At 42.0% G+C, this 23,016-nt stretch overlaps 1 protein-coding gene across 1 annotated transcript in view; it reads left to right on the top strand.

Annotated features, from left to right (window-relative positions):
* Positions 1–23,016, top strand: part of PRKCE (protein kinase C epsilon) — a 483,732-nt gene that overhangs the window by 394,137 nt on the left and 66,579 nt on the right. The window contains exon 11 of the mRNA XM_023531274.1: positions 5,939–6,093. Within this exon, the coding sequence (XP_023387042.1) occupies positions 5,939–6,093 (155 nt within the window). The remainder of the gene's footprint in view (positions 1–5,938; positions 6,094–23,016) is intronic.

Here is a 23,016-nt window from a genome sequence, read left to right as displayed (position 1 = left end):
CCTATTCAAGTGTGGTCTTTCCCCTGATTCAGATTTGTTTAAACCAGATTCCTGTAGCAATGGCCAGTAACATCAACACCAGTCGTATTATGGAAAACAGATGAAGTATTTTCATGTGACTGTTTCTTATGATCTTCTAAACTAAGGCCTATGGATGACAGTTGTCCTTTACTAGAGGCTAAGAATTTATGACCCAGATACATAGGTGTAACAATCTGATTTGATACAGGGGAGTTTAGCACATAATGATAGAGTATTTTGTGTTGCTTTCTATGGTTTCCTGTCTTCAATTCCTAGCTCTTGGAGACCAAAGCCATAGCTTATATCATCTTTCATATCCCAAACACCTACCCACGGGCTGGGTATCCATGACATACCTATTGAATGGATAGGTTAAATAATGTAGATGTGAAGGGAAAAAGCAGATGTTATAGAGTAGAGTGGGGACCCATGATACCTTCAGATGGCCCATTGGAGAAGTTGTTCATTCTGTCACTGGCACATCAAAGGCAGACTGTTCCAAGTCCAGTCTTTTGTTGGGCATGCATGTGAAATTGATTCAAAAGTGATAGAATCTTCACACATATAAACAGCTAACAAATGACAGAGAATGTGTGTCCAAACAAACGCAATTGGCAGGACATGCAGTGCTGCTGAGAGGAAGCTCTGGCTATCCATCACACCTTGAAAGGTGAACAGGACGGGCCTCATTTTCCTTTCAAAGGCAGGAAAGGTTAGTGCTCTGGGAAAATGGAGCCCGGTGGGAGTTTCTAACACACAGTATAGCCTTTCCATCCTGTAGGCCCTCATTAACTATTCTTACCCTAAATGCCCATGATATGTAATCTCTTTCCTAATTTTGTTATTTTACTTGGTATCACAAGACCGTAACTTTTTAGACATTCAGGTGAGATTAAGGGAGGAGGAGGTAGAATAAGGCTTTCAAAATCTTTGATTACCTCAGAAAATGTATTTGCTTACTTTACCAGGAAGCTGGTTTTTTGTTTTGTTTTGTTTTCTACCGATGCCAAGAGGGATTAATGAGTAGCTGCTGGGTTTGCCAGCTTTCTTTTGATTTCAGTTTATGTAATTAAGCAGTTCCCAGAATGACTTGAAGTTCTCTGCATCAAAACATGCTTCTCAAATGTGTTAGGTGTGGAGGTCAGAAACAATCCAGACTCACTGAATGGAGGGAGGGAAGTGAAAATTTTACCTTGCTTTAAAATGTCCTTAACTATGTAAAAAGGGTTGAGTATGCTTTGGGGCCAAGCACATGGAGCTGTATTGAGTAGAAAGCAGGTCGAAACTTTGAAGCAAGTTCAAAGTGGACTAAAGTTAGAATAACTCAAAATGAGGTTAACAATAGAAATAACATGAGGAAACTAACAATGGTTTACTGTTGAATTTCCAGCATCTAGAGCCTCCATCCATGGTGGGTGTTCAAGAGCTCATGTACTCAACAAAGATATCCTAGGAGCCCCCTGTGTGCCAGTTTCAGTTACTGGGAATGCAGTAAGGAACTAAACCGACAAAAATTTTCCCCTCATGATGCTTGCATGGAGTGAGTATTGGATGAGCAGATTTTTATCGAGTGCCTCCTTTGGTATGGAATTCGGAGCCAGTGGTGATGTAGGAAGAATAAGGTGTGCTCCTCATGGAGCTGACCATCTCACTGGGAAGTGGAGACATCTGTCCACAGAACAAAAGTGCTGTTCAAAGCTCTCACTATATACTGGGTGCTGATACAGAAAGACCTTGTAAGGGTGAAATGGTCAGAGTAGGCACCCATCTCTAGATTCTGCAGGCAGGAGGCTCACTGTGACAGGCTGACTCATCTTCAACTCCCTAAGCAGTAAGAATTTGCAGATACAAATATTAGCACACCCTTTGGTTTCGTTTCTCTCATATAGTCCCCTAACTTTGTTTATTCTTCTACCCACATGATGCTTGTTTTTGAAGGGAATTATAACAGCTTTTTTTTTTTTTTTTGGATTAGGCTAATTCCCTTGCAAACAAACAGGGCAGAATTACCCTCATAAAGCATCCAGACTACTTAGGGAGAAAGACATAAATCAATTATACAAATAAAACCTCCACTGTGCCGAATGCTACAGTGGAGAGCTAGCACATACTAGGGGGATTCGACCTTGTCAGAGAAGCCAGGAGCCGCTTCCTAGAAGGAAAGATGTCTGCAATGAAAGCTGAAGGATGGGGTGGGGATTAACCAAGTGAAGGGAGAAGGGAAAAATTCCAAGCAGAGCAAACAGCATGAGTAAAGGCCCTGGGGTAGGGGTGAGGGGACTGATGCAGAGGAAACAATAGAAAGCTGGAAGTGAGATAACTCAGAAGAGGTGGGTAGGGCCAGACCATACAGACTAGATGGCATATTAAAGAATTTTCTGTTTATCCCAACAAAAAGCCTTTAAAAGAGTTAATAAGTAGAATGAAGGGAGGAGGGAAGATGGATTACGATCAGATATTCTTTTCAGCAGGGTAACTCTGCCTATAGTGTGATTAGCATTTGGTGGGGGCACTGGAGTGAATGTAGGAAGCATTAATAAAAGGCACTTGCAAGAATCTAGACAAGAGAAGATAATTGCTTGAGCTAGAATGATGGCCATGATGGTGGTAGAAATGGACAGAAGCAGACTAACGTAACAGGTACAAAACAATACGTACAAAGGTACAATAGGTAAAAGCACCAAGACTTGATGATAGGTGTAAGAGTTGAGGGAGAGGGATGTATTAAGAACAACATCCAGGTTTCTGATTTGTACAATTGGCTGACTGGTGTAGCCCTGCCCTGAGGCAGGCACTCTGGACCAGTTCGCTGGGGAAAGAGTATGAAGTCAGTTTTGAGTATGTTGGGTTTGAGTGCCTTCGGAGTATCTAGAGGGAGATGTCAGAAACACAGTTGGATGAAGGGGTCTGCAGCTTGGAGGATAGGTTTAAGATGGAGGCAGACGTTTGTGAGTCATCTGAGTCAAGGCACATTGAACACAGTGGGTGTGGAAGAGATCATTCAGTGAACAAAAAATGAGCAAAGGGGAGGACCTAGAACCCATTCTTTTGGGATTCCAACACCTAATGGGCTAGGGAGAGGACAAGCCCACAAGAAGAGGCAGAAGAAACACTACCAGAAACTGAAAAAAAAAAAAAAAAAAACAGCCTGAAAAACCAAGAGAAGCAAGTGTTTGTCGAAAGAGGCAGTGATCAGGGAAAAACACTGCTAAAGACTTGATGATAATAATAAGTTATAGTGCCATCAGTAACAATAGTAATAGACAATGTTTTGGAGCATCAATTATGAGCCAGGCATTTTAACATATAATTTAATCCTCAGAAGAAGTCTGTAGGCAGTCCTTACAATCATCCTCATTTTTACAGATGAGAAAACTGAACACAGAGAAACGAAATCATTTGCCTGAGGTCACACAACCAGTAAGTGATAAAATTGGCTTGGGAGCTCTTCATTCTCATTCCACACCCACTATCCTTAAATACGATGTGTCCAGTGTTAGAAGATGAAAAGCAGCCAGATAGGGAGAGTAGGGAGGGGAGGTTTTTCCTCTTTAAAGATTTCAATATTTTCAAACATAACCGTGGAAATACTCCATGGTTGCTAAAGCCCAAGTCAGGTTGGTGATCCAGGAATGGCGTTGCATCAGCAATTCCTGATGGTGAGGTTCAGCTGGATTAGGGTCGTGTTGAATACATGACACAGCTGTACTTCCCATATGAAAGGCTTTCCTCAAGGGCTCTAGGGTAGTGGTTCTCAAAGTGGGGTCCCCAGATGAGCAGAATCAACATCGCCTGAGAACTAGGTGATGCAGATTCGCAGGCCCCATCTTCGATCTTCTGAATCAGAAGCTCTGGACTGGAGATCCAGGAATTCATGTGTGATTCCGATGGATAAGCTTGAGAACCCTCATTCTTGGGGAAATCCTTGAGGGAAAAAAAAGGAAAACTCAAATAACTTATCCATATATCTCACAGATGCAAATCACCTTCGCAGAAACCAGATGTAAGAGCCAGTAGTTCTGCTCATTGGAGTCACATGGGGGGAGCTTTGAAAACTACTGATGCCTAAGTCCTACCCTCAGAAATTCTGGTTTTGTTGGGCTAGGGTTGGCCTGAGCATTTGGTTTTTGACATGAAGATTTGAATGGGGAATAGATGATTGAAAGAATGGTCAGCAAAGCAGCCTCTGTACTTCTGAGTACAAAATTGTACTCTCTCTAGGGAGAAAGACAGGCCTTGAACAAGAAAGACAGGACAAATGGAAGAGAAGCTAGACTTTGGGCCCTTTGTGAATACCTGTAAAGCTTGAATAATTCTGGAGATTATGGTACAGGAGAAGGTAGTCTGAATTTGTAACAGTTCCTACTGATGGACTTATTTTTAAGGAGATGCCAATAATAAAGTAGATGTGCTATCAAGATTGCTTCATGATACGTATAATTGTGATTTTTACTCAGTCTTAATGGACATGATTCTGTGAATTTTGGTTGAGTATAGTATGCTAATATTCCCCTGGGAGCTTAATTTAGACTCTATATATTAGAATATACTCTACTCCTGCCTCTCAGACACCACCATTTCACCTTTGGTCCACGAACCTTCCTCCCCAGCTGACCTTAGTTTACCAATCAATCCCTAAGCATTCTTACTGTGTTCCCATATCCAAGCATTTGTTTGTCTTCCTCTCCCTCCTCCTTCTCTCAGGGCCTAGCTCCATCTAGAATCTTCCATGGCCCCCAAGTTCAGAGAGCTCCCCTTTCTTCTAATCCTTTCATTACCCGGTGTCTTTAAGGCCCTCTGCTCCTATTTTGTTTTCACCGTTCTGCCCATTTCTCATCTCTACCCCTCAATCATAAGGCCCCCAAGGACAGTGATGGCTTATGATTTTTGCCCGCTGCCTAGATCAGCACCCCACGCTCTACAGGCAAGAAACTGCACAAAGGTGAATTTTGGTGCATCAGCTTCTCCCATTATCATGGATTGTGGATAAGAAGGCACCACCCTCAATAAGGTGTTAACTGTGTTTTGGCCATTCTGAAGGCTGAGGCAGGAATCGGAGAAGGAGCATCATCCAAAGTGAAAAGTAGCCTTCATGGGAAGCGGCCTTAACAAATTACCACAAACTTCCTGGCTTAAAACAATAGAAATCTCTTCTCTCATAGTTCTGGAGATGAGATATCTGAAACCAGTGTCATTGGGCCAAAACAAGGTGCCCACTAGGCCACATTCCCTCCAGAGACTCTAGGAGAGAGTCCTTTCTTGCTTATTCCAGCTTCTGATGGCAGCTACATTCCTTGGTTTATGGCCGCATCACTCCAGTCTCTGCCTCTGCAGGTCACATTGCCTTCTCCTGCCTTCTTAAATCTCCCTCTTATGAGGGCATTTGTGATTGCATGTAAGGCCCACCCTGGTGATCCAAGATAATCTCCCATCTCAAGATCCTTAATGTCATCTGCAAGTCCTTTTTGTTTTTGCCATCAAAGGGAACAATCACACATTAAGGGATTGGGACATGGGTATCTTTTGGAGAGGCCATCATTCAACCAACCACACATGTCGAATTAACTGGAGCCTCCAAAGGGGCAGAAAGTTACTTTCCCAAAGCCACATTTAAAGGTCGTGACAAATTATACAAAGATCCAGGTCTCCTTTCTGTCAACTTTGGGCTTCTTCCACTAGACCAAGCTGATGCCCATAAAAGTAAGACAAAGAGATTTTAAAATAATACCTCAGACTTTAATTTGTGTGCTGTATTCACTTTTCTCTCTAGGTTATGTGCAGGCTGCCAGGATTTATCCACCTTCTCACCTTCTTCCCCCTTGAGTCCTGGTTCTGTTACGCTGGGCTCACAGTATGCTGGCCCGTGTGGGCAGCTGCAGTAGAATTAGATGAATGACATTTTCTCCTCTCCTTTCAGGACCGCCTCTTTTTCGTCATGGAGTACGTAAATGGCGGAGACCTCATGTTCCAGATTCAACGCTCCCGAAAATTCGATGAGCCTCGTTCCCGGTTCTATGCTGCAGAGGTCACGTCAGCCCTCATGTTCCTCCATCAACATGGAGTCATCTACAGGTAGCTCTTCTCTCTTTCCTGAAGGTGAAAAAAATAAAGAATTCTCTAGACACTTGAATTGACTTTGGCTCCTGCCCAACTGATCTCTTAGCAACCCACTTTAGTTGTTTGTTCTAATTTGCTTACAGAAGACTTTTTGGGGATCTGTTTATCACTGTGAATGTTAATATTTTAATAGCCCCAGGAGACCCACTGTTTGTGCCAATTTTAATTGAAAGCCCAGAATGGCATTTTAAAGGCCTGGTGCCCGACGACCTTGGGGTGACCTTCATTTCTCTCTCTCCCCACCCTCTTCCTTCAACATCAGGGTATTCTCTTTACTTTTTCCTCTGTGCCATGAACTTCCTCCTGTTCCCAACATCTTCCCACTTCCTGAGTTTGTTTGGCTTAGTTGTCTCCAGCAGATAGAATCAGAGAAGCAGGAGTTGCTCGAGGGGTCTCAGGGTTTATGATCCTGGCGGAGGAGGGGAAGGGAACTAGACAATATCCAACAGGAAGTGACTCTTTGCAGATCATCTAATCCCTTATTACTGCCCTGTCCCCCTTCCATGATAACATAGCACGCGTGCGCGTGCACACACACACAGACACACACACACTAATTTTCCAGTAAGGGAGCAGGACTATTTACGCAGGCTCTTCTGTGAGGTCAGGAATTCTGGGAGGAATAAATATTTATAATTAGCAACAAGGACACTAAAGTTCCTTAAGGTTTTTTCAATGGCTGTCAATGTCTTTACTTGGATTTTGCTTCCCCCGCCCCCTCACTCTTTTTAATTGGCTAGAATAGCTGGCTTGTTCAACCCAGAACATAGTCACTCACCAGAATTTTGCTGATCTGCTCCTGGGAGCAATGCCCCGATTAAATCTTATCCGAGAGGTTCTGACCAACCCCCACCCCAAGCTTCCCTTCCTACTGACGTCTCTTAGCTTTCTAAAGTATGCATCTCTGTGCTCAAAATAGTAAGTGGTTCCCTGTAGGCTGCATAATAAAGCTCATACTTTTTAGCCTACCGTTCGTTCATGGCCCTCCACATTTTGAGTTTATGTATTCATTTCCTATTGCTGGGCAACAAATTATCACAAACTTAGTGGATTAAAACACCTGTTTATTATCTCACAGTGTACGTGGGTCAAGAGTCCAGGCATGATGTACCTGGGCCCTCTACTCAGGGTCTCTCTGCTATGATCCAGGTGTCAGCCAGGCTGCATTCTTGTCTGAAGTCTGAGGTCCTCTTCCATGCTCACATGGTTATGGCAGAATTCATTTCCGTGCACCTGTAGAATTCCTGTGCCTCGTTTCTTCAAGGCCAACAGGAGAGAAAATCTTTTTTGATTTGAGTCTCTAACTTTAGGTAAGATTTGGACCCCCCCTTTGAAGAGATTATTGATTAGATCAGGCATACCCAGGATAATCTCCCTTTTGTTTAAAGTCAGATGATTAGGAACCTTAATTATATCTACAAAAACCCTTTGCCTTTGCCCTATAATGTCACGTGATTGTGACAGTGATATCACATCACCTTTCCACATTCTTTTTATTAGAGATAAGCCACAGTTTCTACCAAACTCAAGAGGAAGGGATTATAGAATTATGCCAGAACGTGATTCATTCATTGGGGGTTGCCTTTGGTTTTGTCTGCTATAGGCCAATACACCTTTCTCTTCTTTCCACAATGCCTTGTTTTAAACTCACCAAAGTTCTTAGCTTTCCTCAAACTCACCTGCCAATCACAAACTTTCCTGCGCTAACACCCCTCCTCACCCTCTGTGTTCAGCCCAGAATCCTCATCCCACCAGCCAGATTGGTTCTCTCCATCCCCCACACTTTCATTTGCAATTTGGGAATGATTGAAATCTGAGATCTTCATGGCTGCCCCTACCACTGTTCACCTCGTGTTAGGTTTAGACATCCATGTGCATCCTTCACTAAGTCGAAGATTCTGTTAAGGGCCATTTCTTCTTTTTTTTTTAACCCCTCAATCTTCTTATTCTGCATTCTCTTCTGTCTTGCACAGAGTAGTCAACAAGTGACCATTGACTTCGGTTAGTTTAAAACTCTAATCTCTACCCCCAAAGCAGTTTATAAGCTAGAGATACAGAGAGTTAGATATGTGAAAGGATCACCCGTACTACAAGGCAGTGCATTATTAGGTGCCATGACATGAAGAATTGTCATTCTTTGAGATGTTATCCCCATACCATTCCTATTAGAGTGGGTATAATCCACGGCTTACTAGCAGGGATTCAGAGACTCAAATAATGTGTCCAAGGCCATACTTGATAAGCAACAGGCTTAGGAAGTGTACCTGAACAACGCACTCATATTGTACACCATGATACTTGTTACCCTGCCTTTTCAAGGCCAAGTCCAAACTCTTTAGCTTGTCATTTCAGGTACTCCAAAACTTGACTTTCCCTTACATTTCTAATTTTCTCTTTTCTGCGTTCCTAAATGAATGTTTCCTTCTTACCACACCTGTAAACACTTTTGCTCTGTTGGCTTCTATGATCCGTACTTTCTCTCCCTCTCCTTCCCACTTTCCTGACTCTCTCCTGTATCACTTGGCCTGGCTCCTTCTTCCCTCCAACCCCATTCTCTAAATGCTGATTTTCCCCAGGGCCTTCATTCCACTTTATTCTTGCCCTGAATACTCTCCCTGAGCAATTTCAACATTTGCATGCCTTCAAATGACTCCTATGTTTTACCAACTCCCATATCGCTATATCCAGCCCACAGTTATCTCTATAACCCCAAACAAGATCTTTCTCTCAAACTTCTCTCTCAAAGCTTGACCTTCAAGGCCTTCTTCCTTCTCCCCTGGCTAGTTTGCAGTAGTTTGCAGATTTGACTCACTGCTTCTCAGTTTTCTGTCCTTCCGTCCGTCCACCTCCCCTCCATTGTTGCCCAGTAGTCTATCGAAGCGCAGGCTGTTTGTTACATGTTCCCCTTCTTCTCATTCTATAACCCTTATAAGATGAAGCGCCATCCCCTTCACTGGCCTTCAGATTCCCTCATACCCTGGCCCTGAGACTGCTGTAGACAGCTCTATGGTTTGGGCACGGCACAGGAGTGGGAAGCACAGGCACTGAGTGGAATGTGGGGCCCTCTCTGATTGAGTAGCCGGCTTCTACCCAAGAAGGGGCTGCTTTTCTACCCAGAGGAGCTGCCTTTTTGTGCTTTTGATAAAGACACCATACTAACAGTCCTTTGACCATTATCACCACCATCCCCAACCATGTAGCCCACCTTATAGTTACTCTAAATTGTTTGCCATTCTCCCCCAGATGCCATTCTCTCTCATTTCTCTGAGGCTTTGTCCCCACTCTCCCTTGATTTCTCTTGCTCCTAATCTGTGTCGTGATCAGGGAATATTTTCCAGTTCATATCCATGGTCTTACTGCTTCAGAGTTCCTGGTTTACAGTATATGTAAATTCTATAACGCTGGGAAAAAGGGAGTGGATAAGGTTATAGGCAAGAAAACGGCTGTGAATTGATGATTACTGACACTGGGTGATGGGCACATGTGGGCTCACTATTCTGTTTTCTTTTGTGTATGTTTTAAATCTTTCACAATAATAATTGTCTTTTTAAAAAAAGAATGGTGATACAAGGGTAAGATTCGTAGAGCTTCTGATTCAGTAAGTCCTGGTATGGGGTTCAGAAACTGTAGTTTTAAAAAGTATTCCTCAGATGATTTAGGGACCACAGATCTAGAAAAATTTCATTCTGCCTTCAGAACGTCAAGTGCCCCTGCTCTGTGAGGCCTTCCCTGACCACCCAGCATGTCGTGGAGATCATGCCTTCCCTAAGTGACAGAATATCTCTCTGTACCAGGCATTTAGCAGGTGCCCTTTGCTGACCTTGTATTTTTACTTGAGATACCTGTTCTGCGATTGAGATCTCCACGCGAGAGTGCTCACGCACTTGGCCTAGGGAAGTACCTTACTTATAGTAGGTGTTCACTGAAATATTTGTTCTAGTCTTTAACTCCAGAGCTTTCCAGTCCAGTAGGTTGCTACATCACATGTGTGTCCTTCTTAAAAGCCTGTGTTAGAAGCATTCCTAACACAGAACATACAGTTTTTTTCCCTTGACCCTAAAAGCTCCCCCATTCTTTCAGATCTCTCATTTTATGGATTAAGGAAGACCATGTGGCCTCTATGTCCCATGATGCTTTGCTTAAAGCTGCTGGCAGGAGGGCTCTTTGGGGTAGCTAGTCTACAGCTGGCTAGAGAGACTGTGAATGTGTGCCCTTGCTTATTGGCTCTTCTATAGCCCAGGCAGAGACCATATTTTGTGTGATACAGGGGCTTATTTGAGAAATTGGCAAAACCAGGTTTTGGAGGAGAACCTCATTGCTGAAGTTGATATTGAATTTTCAGCCTTCCTCTTGGAATTTATACACAAACTAACTAGCAGCTAATTGGCTAGTGTTCAAGAACTAAGGGAAGAAGTTATTTCTCATCACACTTGACAGAGATCCCAAGGTGACAGGCACAGCCCCCTTTCTTCTCGTTCTTCTCTGGGTCAGGTTCCCCACACTGGGCAGCACAGAGTCCTGTCTCTGTGTCCCCTGACCAGCATTTCTGGGACTCCTCTGTGTACTATGGCAGAAGGCATTAGCTCTCTGTGTGCCTGCAGCTTTTAAAAGTCTCTTCCCCTCCCTTACACACTCACACACACCAGGAAAGGTGGAGGTTTTGAAGTTAATTCAGGGAACTTTCTCCTCTACATCATGCTCAGTGCTGTCTTTTTTTTCAATGAGATACTCAATAGCAGTGGCTAACTCTCCAAGAGCATTCCTTTGCCCTTGTGACGTGAAAGGGGGAGGTTCTGTGATCTCCCTCAGACAAAGGGCAGCCAGGGGCCCTGGGAAGAGAACTGAAGGCTTGGCAGACAGATATCTATCTTCTTATTCTTTCACAATCTAGAAGGCAGGAGCGCTGCCGTAGCATGTGGTGAAGAACATGGCCTCTGCCACTCTAGCCAAGTGTCTTAACATTTTATGCCTCAGTTTCCTCATCTATAAAGTGAGAGTAATTGTTGTACCTATCTCAAGAGGTTGTAGGGATTTAATGAATCGATAGATCTAAATAATTTTCAATAGTGCCTGCCACACTGTAAGTCCTCAATAAAGGTTAGCTAATTTTATTGTATCTTGAATTGATTTTTATGAAGATTGATTGAAAAAACATTGGAGATCTTTTATCCAGCCTAGTCCCCAAAAGGGAATCGTGGAATCACAGAAGAATGAATTTCTTCCTTCCTTCCTGTAAAACTATATTCCTTTTTTTAAATTATGAAAGTAGTGGTCATAGGAAAAATAAAATTTTAGTTGGCAAGGTTTTAAGTTCGTTTTTTTTTTTACCACCTTCTTGGTTCCCCGGGTTAAATTGTTTAACCGTTTTTTGGAAATTTCAGGAATTTTTTTTGGGCAGTTTCTTGACCTTTTTTTTGCTGGTTTTCCTTTTGGGAGTTTCGGTTATTCCCTGCTTTTTTTTCTTTTGTTTGGGGGGGTTGTTGGAGTTCGGCTTTTGGAATTGGGGTTGCGGGTTTTGAAGGCTTTTGGGAATTGAGTTTTTAGGAAGTTGGCACCAACCCGTTTTTTTGGAATTTTCCAGTTCCTTCCCCAAGTTTTCGGCTTAAAGAATTGAAAGTGGTTATGTAAAGTATTATTAATGATTAACATTTGTCACTCTGAGCACTAAAATTTGGTCATTATCCAACAGAGAAGGAAGTTAGCAGTTATGAATTCTTAATTTTCCCAGACTTTGGATCTTTAATGAGCGGTCGTCCTCACTCTCCAAGAGTCAGTCTGCCCTGAGTGCCAGTTGTGTACCTTCTGCCAGAAATGGGCAGTGGGGACACAAGAGGAGAGAGAGGGTATCTCTGTTTTGGCCCAGTCTAGATCACTCTGCACTCAAGAGGTGCTTAGAAAAGGCTTTCCCTATTGATGACGATGTTTATAAAAAGTCAAATAAGAATTAAGAACAGGAAAGAAATCTAGTCAAACCTCAGAGCACTCACTATACCTGAATCTTAAATGCCTTGTCCTCTCCAGGGCTGGGGGACAAAAGGAAGAGTTTAGCATTAGTTTCCCTTGAAAAAGTTGGAGACATACTGAGGTCTCTAGCCATGGTCTCCAAGCTGGGCCTTCTTGAAAAATGCATACGGAGTGCTGTGTGATGTAAACTGTAGTCTTGCCTTCCTGCTAGTCAGAGGGGGAAAAATGTGTGTCTAGTTTGAAGAACGAGAGCCTGCCTTGATCCCCGGAATCATCTCCTGCCATTGGCACAGTTAGGCATGGTGAAGTGTCTAGTTAAAGCCTGTGTTAAAGTAGAAGGTCTAATATTTAGAGTCTTCTTCTTTCAGTACATTTTCAATTTATCTAATGCTACTGCAAAGCAGTGGAGGAGGAGAAATTGAGATGATCCATTCCTTTTTTCTTCCCAGTCTTCTAGGACCTGGCCCTCAGAAAATCATTTAGGGCACTTTGGGGATCTGTTTCGGCATTCCCCCACCCTTTATAGAAAATTATCTTTTTATTTTTTTTTTAATACGGTTGACTTTATTTCTATCTTCCTACAGTCCCCAATATCATATCTGCTACGAATCCTCATCTTTCACCATCTTCACCGGAAGTAGAAAATGATATTCTAAAATAAAACTCCTAAGGTTCTAAGGGGTAAGTATATAATAAGAGGATACCAGCTTCTGTACCAGGAAGCTCAAATCTGAATGTTAGATCAGCGAGGGCCTCAGAGACTATCTAATCCAACTCCATTTTATAGATGGAACTTGGAAACTAAAACTGAGCAGTAACTCACCCAAGTTTACGCAATGAGGTGTTATAAAGCTCAGATGTTATTTTAATCAAAGATATACATATAGATAAAGAGTCAAACTGTTCTACCAGGTGTTTAAGAAATAAAAAGCCATTTTCTGCCCTCCCTCCCTCCTGCCTCCAATTTCCTCTTCCTTAGAGATAACTACTTTCAGTTCTTTAGGCTGACACTTTGGGTATGGATTTGTATATTTCTAAATAACATGTTTATTACTACTTTCTTAAAACTTTATTTTAGGCATTATCTAGTGACTTTCCACTGTGGAAGTGAGAATTTAGTTCTCTGCCCCACCTACTACCCACTCACCGCCCCAACGTCCCATCCTCTGAATAGCATTTACAGTAAATTTGGTTAAATGAATATACATTGTATACATTATTATGACTATGAAATACTACTTGGAACTAAGCCATGTATAAGCTATAATTATTTTTTCTTTCTTATACATTTTGTTTGTTTTCCCTGGATGTAAGAATTATCTCTTTGTTTTCTATGATTAATTCAATACAAACTCTCTACAAATTGTTCACATCTCCCTTCAGGATGTTTAGGTGCAGTAGGTATTCTAGCAATTCCATATTCTTGGATAAATATCTTCCAGAGCCTTCTAAACTGCTCCAGTCTGAATGGTTGTTCTCAGTGCCTGCTGCACAGCTGTCATCTTCAGGTCTCCCTCCCCTATTGTCCCAGTGCTTCCTGCCTCTCTCTTATGGAAAGCTCCTGGCTTGTGTTACATGTCTCCTCTTTCTTGATGTGTTCTCTCGATGTGGTGAAGCATCCCCAGCAATTTTCTGAGAAAGAGTATGAGAAGTAAATTTTTGAGACCTTCCTTTTATATCTAAAATCTTCTTTTTCTTACTCTCAAACTTGATAAAGAGTTTGGCTGGGTATAGAATTCTAGATTGAAAACCGTTTTTCCAAAATTTGGTATCGTTCCACTGCCTTCTAACTTCCAGTGTTCCTATAAAGAAGACTGAAGCTGTTTTGATTCTTGATCCTTTGGATGGACTTATTACTTATTCCTGAAACCTTGTTAATTACTGAATTACCAGGTCTAGGCCTATTGTTATTCATTGCACTGGGCCCTGAATAGACATTTTGAGTTCAGAAAGTCATGTCCTTCATTACTGGAAAATGTCTTTATTTTATTTTATTTTATTTTATTTTATTTTATTTTATTTTATTTATTTATTCATTTATTTATTCATTCATTCATTCGTTCGTTTGTTTGTTTGTTTGTTTGATGATTCCTTCTCCTCTCTTTTCTCTTTCTGAAACTATCATTCGGATATTGGATTAGTCAGTGGGGTTCATGGTAAACTAATCTGGCTGGCCATTTGGTTGGGAAACCTCTGACTATCAATATTTTTGGTCCTTTTCCCTTGGAGTGCTCAGATTACCAAGGAAGGCTTTTCCAGAGTCCTTTCTGAAGAGAGATGGTTTGGCAGCCAGTACCATGGCAGCCAGACGAGGGAAGACGATTGACGGGCCCAGCTCCCAGAATACATGTATCCATTTAATTCCACTGTTTTCAGTTCTGTGTCCTGGTGCCTGTTCTCTCTCCCCATTCTTCCTGGGTATGCAATCCTCTGTTCCTCTTCTCTAGAGAATAAACCCTTGGGGGCAAGGAAAGAGCTATGAAGACTAAAGAAGAAAATCTAGTCTATAACTGTTTTCGACCAGATATCTTTGTTTTGTTTCTCTCCACATTATCCTTATCTCTAGAAGTAACTGTTCCTACTAATTCCTGGTGGGGCAAAAGGCAGGAGATTCTGCAGTGAAAATGTGATTGTTCTTGACTTTTTCCCCATTGTTGGTTCAGGATTCAGCTCTTTTTTGGGTCTACTAAGTTATTTACCATTCATACCTTTGCTTTCCAGCTTTCAAAAGGTGTTGCTATTGTTTCTTCTCTTGTTTGCACATCTTTGTGGATTTAGAACTTTGTGCATAATTTTGGGAAAGAGAAAAATGGTTGTGGGTGTTCAAGCTATCCTCTTTATCCAGAAATCAATAATAACAACAAACATAACAAAAACCACCACAGCAGTAGTGGCAACAACAGTGATAGCAAGACACTTACTTAGCCTTTGTTATAGCCAGACACAATTTTGAGCACTTTGTACCTATTAACGTATTTAATTACCACAACGACCCTATGCGGTAGGTCTGCTATTATCCATGGGATTTATGATCTTTCCAAAAAAGGAGACCCTGCCAGATCCCACCCCGTCACTGCCACTGTCAGGTCACCCTGTCCTATTGCTGCCAGCTGCAGTTTCACGTGGGAAGCAAAGTTGTATATTGGAGACAGCGCTGAGCTTAGAGTCAGAGAACTGGGCCTGAATCCTGGGTCTGCCTCATCTTTGTTGTGTTTTTGGGGGCCAGAATATTTAAACTATTTGAAATGTAGTTTCCTCATTGTACCATGGGAATTAAAACATGAATCTCCCTGGACTGTTTTAAGAATTACATGAGAAAATATTTGCAGAAGTGCTGAGTACAATCCTTGTCACCTAGGAGGCCCTATAAATATTGGTTGGATAAATGGGGAGTACAGAGTTTTATGGAGTCAAAGAGTTTATGGGCTGAACTGCGTCCCCTCCAAGATCGTATATTTGTAATCCCCAATGCCTTAGAATCTAGCAGTATTTGTAAATAGCGGCTTTAAAGAAGTGAAAAGTAAAATGAAGTCAGTTAGGTGAGCCATAATCTAATTTGACTGGTGTCCTTGTGAGAGGAGATTAGGACAAAGAAATGCACAGAGGGGAGATGATATAAAGACTCTGGGAGAAGACCTCAGAATCAAATTTTCAAAGAGAGAGGCCTCAGAAGAAACCAATCCTGCCAAGATCTTGATCTGGGATTTCTAGCCTCCAGAACTGTGAGAAAATAAATTTTTATTGTTTAAAGTTTGTGGTACTTTGTTATGGTATTCCTAGCAAACTAATATAGAGGATCCAGGTTCAAGTCCCAGCATTGCCACTTACTACTAACAGTGTAGCCCTGGGCAAATGACCAAATCTCCGTGAGTCACAGTTTCCTCATCTGTAAAATGGAGCTAAGAATAAATATTAAAATCAGATGACCAGGTCTGCGGTCTTGGCATAAACTGAAAGATTTAAATAACGGACATAGCAAGGCCCCGAGAAGTTGTGGCCCAGCTAGGCCCAGGGAAGTACACATACACACCAGCAATGATGACAGTGCAGGAAGGCCCCTGTCTGGGAGGAACAGTGCGGTGGATATGTGAGGCTGTGTCCCCTGTGCAGGTTAAGGGCCCATCTAGGGTAGAGCCTAGACCTCAGGGCCAGGCAATATGCCAGAGAAGGAGCCCTCTCCTTGGCAAAATTCTGAAACTGTGAGCACTTGGGGACCCTGGGACAGGATAAGTACTGATCAACGTATATAGCCATGACCAGAGGCCTGGGACAGCCGGCAGATGTGCTTGCATTGGAAAGCTGTAAAGTCCGACGTTGGTGCCACAGCCTCCCTATCGGGCTCCCTTTGCATCTGCCCAACTTTACGAGTGCCCCACCCCCACCACCCAGTCCCCATACGACCTTCTTCAGCGAACAAGCTGCCTTTAGGAATGTGCATTTTGGTAATGAGAGTTATTCTGTCCCTCTACCATGTTGTACAATTGAAGGGTTTGTGTGCCTGATAAAGGAATGCTAAATATTATTATGGGTTTTCAGAAGTAGTCACTTTTTTGTGGGTCCAGGTTTACTTAAACTCAAGACCTTTACCCCAAACTGTTTTCTTGCATTGTTACCTGCCTAAGATAGTATAGGGTGAAGTCACTGTGGCATGATATAGGGGAGGGGAGAGGGAGAGAGTAGAGACTGCAGTGGTTGGGATGAAAGCCAAGTTTACATTTCTCTGAGGAAGCCACGTTATTGCCGACCAGATCAAAAGTAGAATTCTGACTCCCATTGACACTGTAGGTTCAGAGCAAACAGGAAGTTTGAAACCAGGGGGAAATTCCTGATTAAATTTGTTTGAGTATTTCAGCTGGTAGTGCGTGTTCAAAGAAAAAATTATCAGGGACCCTGCCATCTGCTTCTGTGTCTCTTATGATACCTACCATAGAACCAAGAACCCAGTATGGTGGTTAAAGGACTCCTGGGCTCAAACTTCGTCTCCACTGCTCATATGATGTATAATCTTGGGCAAGGAACTTACTTCTGTAAAATGGGGAATATTTGCTCCCTCAAAGAGATATCATGAGAATCAAATACATGTTAATACATGTAAAGTCATTACGATTGTGTCTGGTGTAGAGTAAGCACTCACTAAATGTTAACTGTAGTTATTCCTGTCCTCATTCTATTTCACAAGTGGCTGAGTGGACAGTTGAAAAGATTCACTTTGTCCGTCTTGAAAATTTCACCCTGAATGTATCCTGCCAGTTGGGAAACTGATGAAAACACCTTGTCATGTTAAAGTCTCTCATACAAAGGCTAGTTTGAGGAGTCGGGACCTATCTTATGAAGGGGAATTCAATATCTGCATATTAGCTTTTATTATTTGACTATGCAATATTCTATAGAAAGTAGAAATCTTGGAACATGTATTACTGTAATGTATTCAACAGCAGAGTTTGAAATCTCCTAGATTTAGTCATCTTGATTTTGTCTCTTCGATGCCTTTGGCTAATGATTGAGCTATTGAAAATGGGAATTGTTTTAGGAAACAATAGTCAACTTTGCCACGTGGTAAGCAGACTCTGTGTGAATCTTTAAGCGGGTCCCACAGTCTCTGTGGGCCCTGGCTGAGTACAGATTGACTCAGGCTGGGAGTGGGGGACGGGTAAAGTCTCCCAGCTGAGGAGGCCATAAGGGCCACACTTAATTGGCTTTGCTTCTCTCATTGGTCATGTGGTAGCAGGCTGACCAGTCCTACAGATTGTCATAAAATGGAGTTGGGGCCCTTTCTTGCTCAGAAGTCTGCAGTGACTCCATGCTATCTCAGGATAGTGTCCAGACTCTTCCACCTCTTACCCGAAGCCATTGCCAAGCTTGACCTCTCACCAGCTGCATTTCTGGGATTTTCACATAAGTTTTTTTCTACTCCCCTTGTTTTCCCAAGTGCTTCTCCAGCCAAGTTCTTCCCTGAATCTCTTTTGGAGCCTAACAAGTGTCCTCACTAATACAGCCACACACAGTGTGAGGTTATTGCCTAGATCCTGAGCATCGACTGTCACGACAAGACCCCTCCCTTTTCCTGGAATACCCTACCTCCTTTTTCACTTTTTATTTTCTCTAACTCTTTCTCATCCTTTAAGATTCAGCTTCAGCTCACTTCCTTTGGCCCTTTCAAGCAGAGTTATTCCCTTCTTCCTCCTGTTAACACTGCATCTGCTACATTAGAGCATTTCTCACGTTGTTGTGTTTTCTTGGCTGGAAGATCTTATAGAGTTTCCATGGGTTGTGCAGAACTTATGGTTTTACCCAGTGGCTCTTGATTTCTTGGTCAACCTAGTCAAATGTGCCCAGAAAACACCTCCAGGGAGGTGGGAGAATTTTTGAAGCATATTTGGCCCTAACACATTTTTGATTGGACTTCTTGCTGGACCAACACTTCCCTGGGCCTCCTTTCTGTGTGCCCCATTCCGCAGGTCCTTTTATTCTTTACAGTGTCTGATTGATGAAGCGCTGCCATGGAATGGACATTGGGCTAGGAGTCAGGGGCCGGAATCTAATCAAGCTCTGCCTCAGCTGGGTGACCCAATGCAAATTGCTTCTCCTCTCTGGACTTCGGTCCCTATATAACAGCTGGATTGGATAATCTGGCTCTGTGATCCTAAAGATTGTTGGTCTGGAAATGCCTTAAACAGAATCTGAAAATGAATCTCCGAAGTGACCTCTTTAAATGACCTTGGTGAGGATCTGGAGGGAACAGAATCCAAGGAGCATGAGTGCCCAGTGCCCACTGGGAGGGGTCATAGGTCCTGGCCTGTGATTCCCACGATTCTATGGAACATGAGACTTCATCGGCAGGTGATTCCATGCTCTGCTCTCTGAGTATCAAATCACTGTCTGTGGGTTCCTCTTGTCTAATGTATGCACAGCCTTCCCTTTTAATCAAAACAAATAGTTTTCTTGGCTCTGATGTTTCCAAGTTAAGTGTTAATCCCTGTTGTGAGTAGAGCTCCTTAAAGGGGCCAAAACCTACCACATGGATGAGAACTAGCTGAGGAGCAGGGCTGCTTGCTTTGAAAGTCGTGGCCCCATCAGGACTGAGAATCTTATGGCCATGGGTCAGAACCCTCTCAGAAGCTGGGCATTTCTCAAATGAAATTCCCTTTCTTGTTGGAAATCTGCTAATGTAAAAGTATTCGTTCCTAGGGGATTTCTGTTTGAGTTTGTACCTTTTTTAGAGGAGCAACAAAGAAAAAGTCTGTTGTTCAGAGAGGTATGTTTATTCAGCCAACAGTGATGGTTAAGCCCCCTTCCTATGTGTAAGGTGTAGGCCTTCAAGATGAAGGAAAAGGAAAAGATACACATTCTCTGCCCTCTCGGAGTTTACGTTTGGGTGGGGACGCCAGACAGTTAAACAAGCAGGAACAATAAAAACTGATAAGGTTGGTGATAGGGAAAGGATGGTGTGCCAGGGAACCACATAGCAGAGATACCTCAGCTAGTTGGAGAAAATCAAGGAAGGCTTTCTGGGGGAAGTGACCTCTCCCAGAGAGACCTAATGGGGTAAGTAGGAGTTAGCTAGAGTAAGAGTACATGGGAGTGTGTGCCAAGGAGTGAGAACAGGATGTGTGAAGGCTTGGGGCTGGGGGTGGCAGGGGCCAAATGCATCTTTGGGTCTAAAGAATTTCCATATGCCTGGAACTTAAAGCACAAAGGGAGGCCTGGTGAGCAACCAGGCTTGAGGGAAGCCTGGGCCCCCATACTGAGGGGCCACGGAATGACTGTCAAAACTAATTTAAGTTCACACTGGCATGGTCTTATATTATATGTGAGAACTGTGGAAGAGGGGCCTATTATTTAATAGAATTTTGGAGGTGGAAGAACACATAGGGGTCAGCTACTCTAACATCATCTTCAATAGATGAACAAACTCAAACTCAGAGAGGTTGTGTGACTTGTCCAAAGTCATTCTGTTTCTTGATGACACAGGCAGAACCGTAAGTTGAGGGCTCTGGTGTTTTTGATGGTGTGTTGATAAACCAGCTCGGAACAAACAGCATGAACATCTGATTTGTAGCTGATTTCCATGGTTTAAATGTTTCCCCAGGGCCATTTTCAAGCCACCCATGTTTAACAGTCAGCTCACAAAATTCCTGAAAACTTAAGTCTGGTTTGTGCCTGCTACAGCACGGCAAAAGGAAAGGCAACTGTGCACGTCTCATCCCAACTCCATGATCAGTGACATTTTGTTGGTAGTTTGAAATCGGCCATGGTGGGAGTATTTATGCCATGGAAATCAGCAAATGCTGCAGATCAGGGTTTTTTTCTCCCTGAAGAAGTATGCTTAAACATTTGCCAATATACCACAGTAAAAATGAATCTGTAGATTAAGTTGGGCAGTGCTGTTCAGGGCAACTGTATCCTTATTGATTTCCTACCTACCTGGTCTGTCACTGAAAGAGGGCATTTGTGTATTTCTCCTTTTAGTTCAATAATTTTTTTCTAATAGCTTTATTGAGATATAATTTACATACCATAAAATTTCACCCACTGAAACTGTACAAATCAATGATTTTTAGTATTTTTAGTATTGCAGTCGTGCAACTATTGCCAGTCATAGAATGTTTTTGTCACTCCAAAAAGAAACTTTCTTTTAACCATCATCCCCCAATCTTCTCACTCCTTCACCCTCAGCCCTCGACAACTGTTTATCTACTTGCTTTCTCTATAGTTTTGGCTCTTCTGGACATTTCATATAAATGGGTCTATACACTACGTGGCCTTTTGTGACTGGCTTCTTTCACTTAGCATAATGTTTTCAAATTTCATCCATGTTATAGCATGTATCAGTACTTAATTCCTTTTTATGGCTGAATAATATTTCATTGTATGGATATACCATGTTTTATTCATTCATTAGTTGATAGACATTTGGGTTGTGTATCTGCTGTTACAAATATTAGTGTACAAGTTTTTGAGTGCACATATATTTTCTTTATCTTTGTTATATACCTAGGAATGGAATCTCTGTGTCAAATGATAACTATGTTTAACTTTTTGAGGAATTACCAAGCTGTTTCCCAAAGTGGCTGTACCATTTTACATTCCCCCCAGCAGCATATGAAGGTTTAGTTTCTCTACATACCTACCAACACTTGTTATTATCTTCTTTTTTATTATATATCTAAGTGGATGTGATGTATATCCCATTGTAGTTTTGAGATCTATCAGTTTTTGCTCTGTTTTTAGGTGCATACCTGTTTAGGATTTTTAGATCATCTTGAAGAATTGACCCCTCTATTATTATGTGATTTAACTCTTTATTCTTGATAATTTTTCTTGTTGTGAAGTCTGCTTTGTCTGAAATTAATATAGGTAATCCAGCTTTCTTTTCATTAGTGTTAGCACAGTATTTCTTCCTCCATCCCTTTACTTTTAACCTATCTGAACCTTTATATTTAAAATGAATTCTTATAGACAGGGTGTAGTTGGGTGTTTGTTGTTTTTTAAATTCACTTTGACAATCTCTGTTTTTAACCAGTGTATTTAGACCATTCACATGTGAAATGATTTTTGATGTAGTCGAATTAATACCTGCCATCTTTGTTACTATTTTCTGTTCAGTACAATTGTCCTTCATTTACTTTTCTCTCTCTCTTTTTCTCTTGCTTTTTACTAAAAAGAAAAGTTGCCAGTTTTAATTGTGAGATGCATCTTAACTTGAAAGTTGTTAAAATGTAGAAAAAGTGTATTCTAGGATCTTTGAAACATAGTCATAGTACCCCTCTCACAGGGAGGTTGTGGGACTTAAATAGGACCATGCATGCACTGAAGTACTTAGCACAGGTTTGGGCAGCGAGCACTACATATTAACCATTACCATAATTGCTGTATTAGTACTGCCCAATTACTTTATGGACCACACAGCTGATTTAGATACCGTAAGTCCATCACTGCATCACAGATGAGAATAATTACCCTAAATACATAGGAATATAGTTCTGGACTGGGTTGATTTTTGTTTTTTGTAGTTACTCACTGAAAGTATGTTCTCTTAACCTGTTTGTTCTGAAGTCCACAGTTAAATTCAGAACTCTGAGATCAGACAGTTCCGTGTTTGAATCCCGCATTTGTCACTTACAGGTGTATAACCTTGGGGAAGTTTCTTAACCTCTCTAAAGCTGTTTCCTTACTTGTAAAATGTATTAATATCTTCCTAATATAATGTGATCAGTACCTTGAAGGAGCTCAAATCAAAGATATTATTATTATCAGTTGTCATCATATCTCTGCTATATAAGATGTTCCCTGTGACTCAGTCTCCCTTTTTGGGCTGGAAACTAGTGCTCTAGGCAGGAGTACTTTGCACTTGGTCAAGGCAGAGGGTGCGTAGAACAATTTAAGCATTAGCAGTGGAAATGCTTTGAACTAAAAGGGTAAATGTCTCCAGGTAGACTAGGGAGTGGGGCTGTTTCCCACCATGCCTTGTGCAGGGGGCTCCCCGTCAGCCCCGGATGGGGTTAGCTCCAGGGCTAGAAGAGCTTCCTGACTGATGCAGGCTATGGGGGCAACATGCCCATAATCACCATTCTCGCATCTACCAGAAAGCAGTGAATCTTGATGGAATACCAGCTACAAATTCGTCTTGGTCTTGGCTGTCGCAGGGCCCCCAGATCGGAGCTAGTGATTTGTCTTTGCAGTTTTCTCTTCAAGAATATTCTAGGTATTGCTATTATTTATTTTCTTTTATTTCCTTCTTTATTTTTCTCTTACATTTTTGTTTCCCGGATCTGCAGTTTTGCTTTAACGGGATTGAATCACTGCCTCTCTCTTCACTCCCCAGGCATGTAATTAATGTCTGAATAACACCAGGCTAGGCCTTTGGACTCCGATGAGCAGGAAGATTACATTTACAGAAGAATCCTGTAGGCT

The sequence above is a fragment of the Pteropus vampyrus genome, unplaced genomic scaffold, assembly GCF_000151845.1.
Source record: "Pteropus vampyrus isolate Shadow unplaced genomic scaffold, Pvam_2.0 Scaffold66, whole genome shotgun sequence".
NCBI lineage: Eukaryota > Metazoa > Chordata > Mammalia > Chiroptera > Pteropodidae > Pteropus > Pteropus vampyrus.
This window is presented reverse-complemented; position numbering and strand designations above follow the sequence as displayed.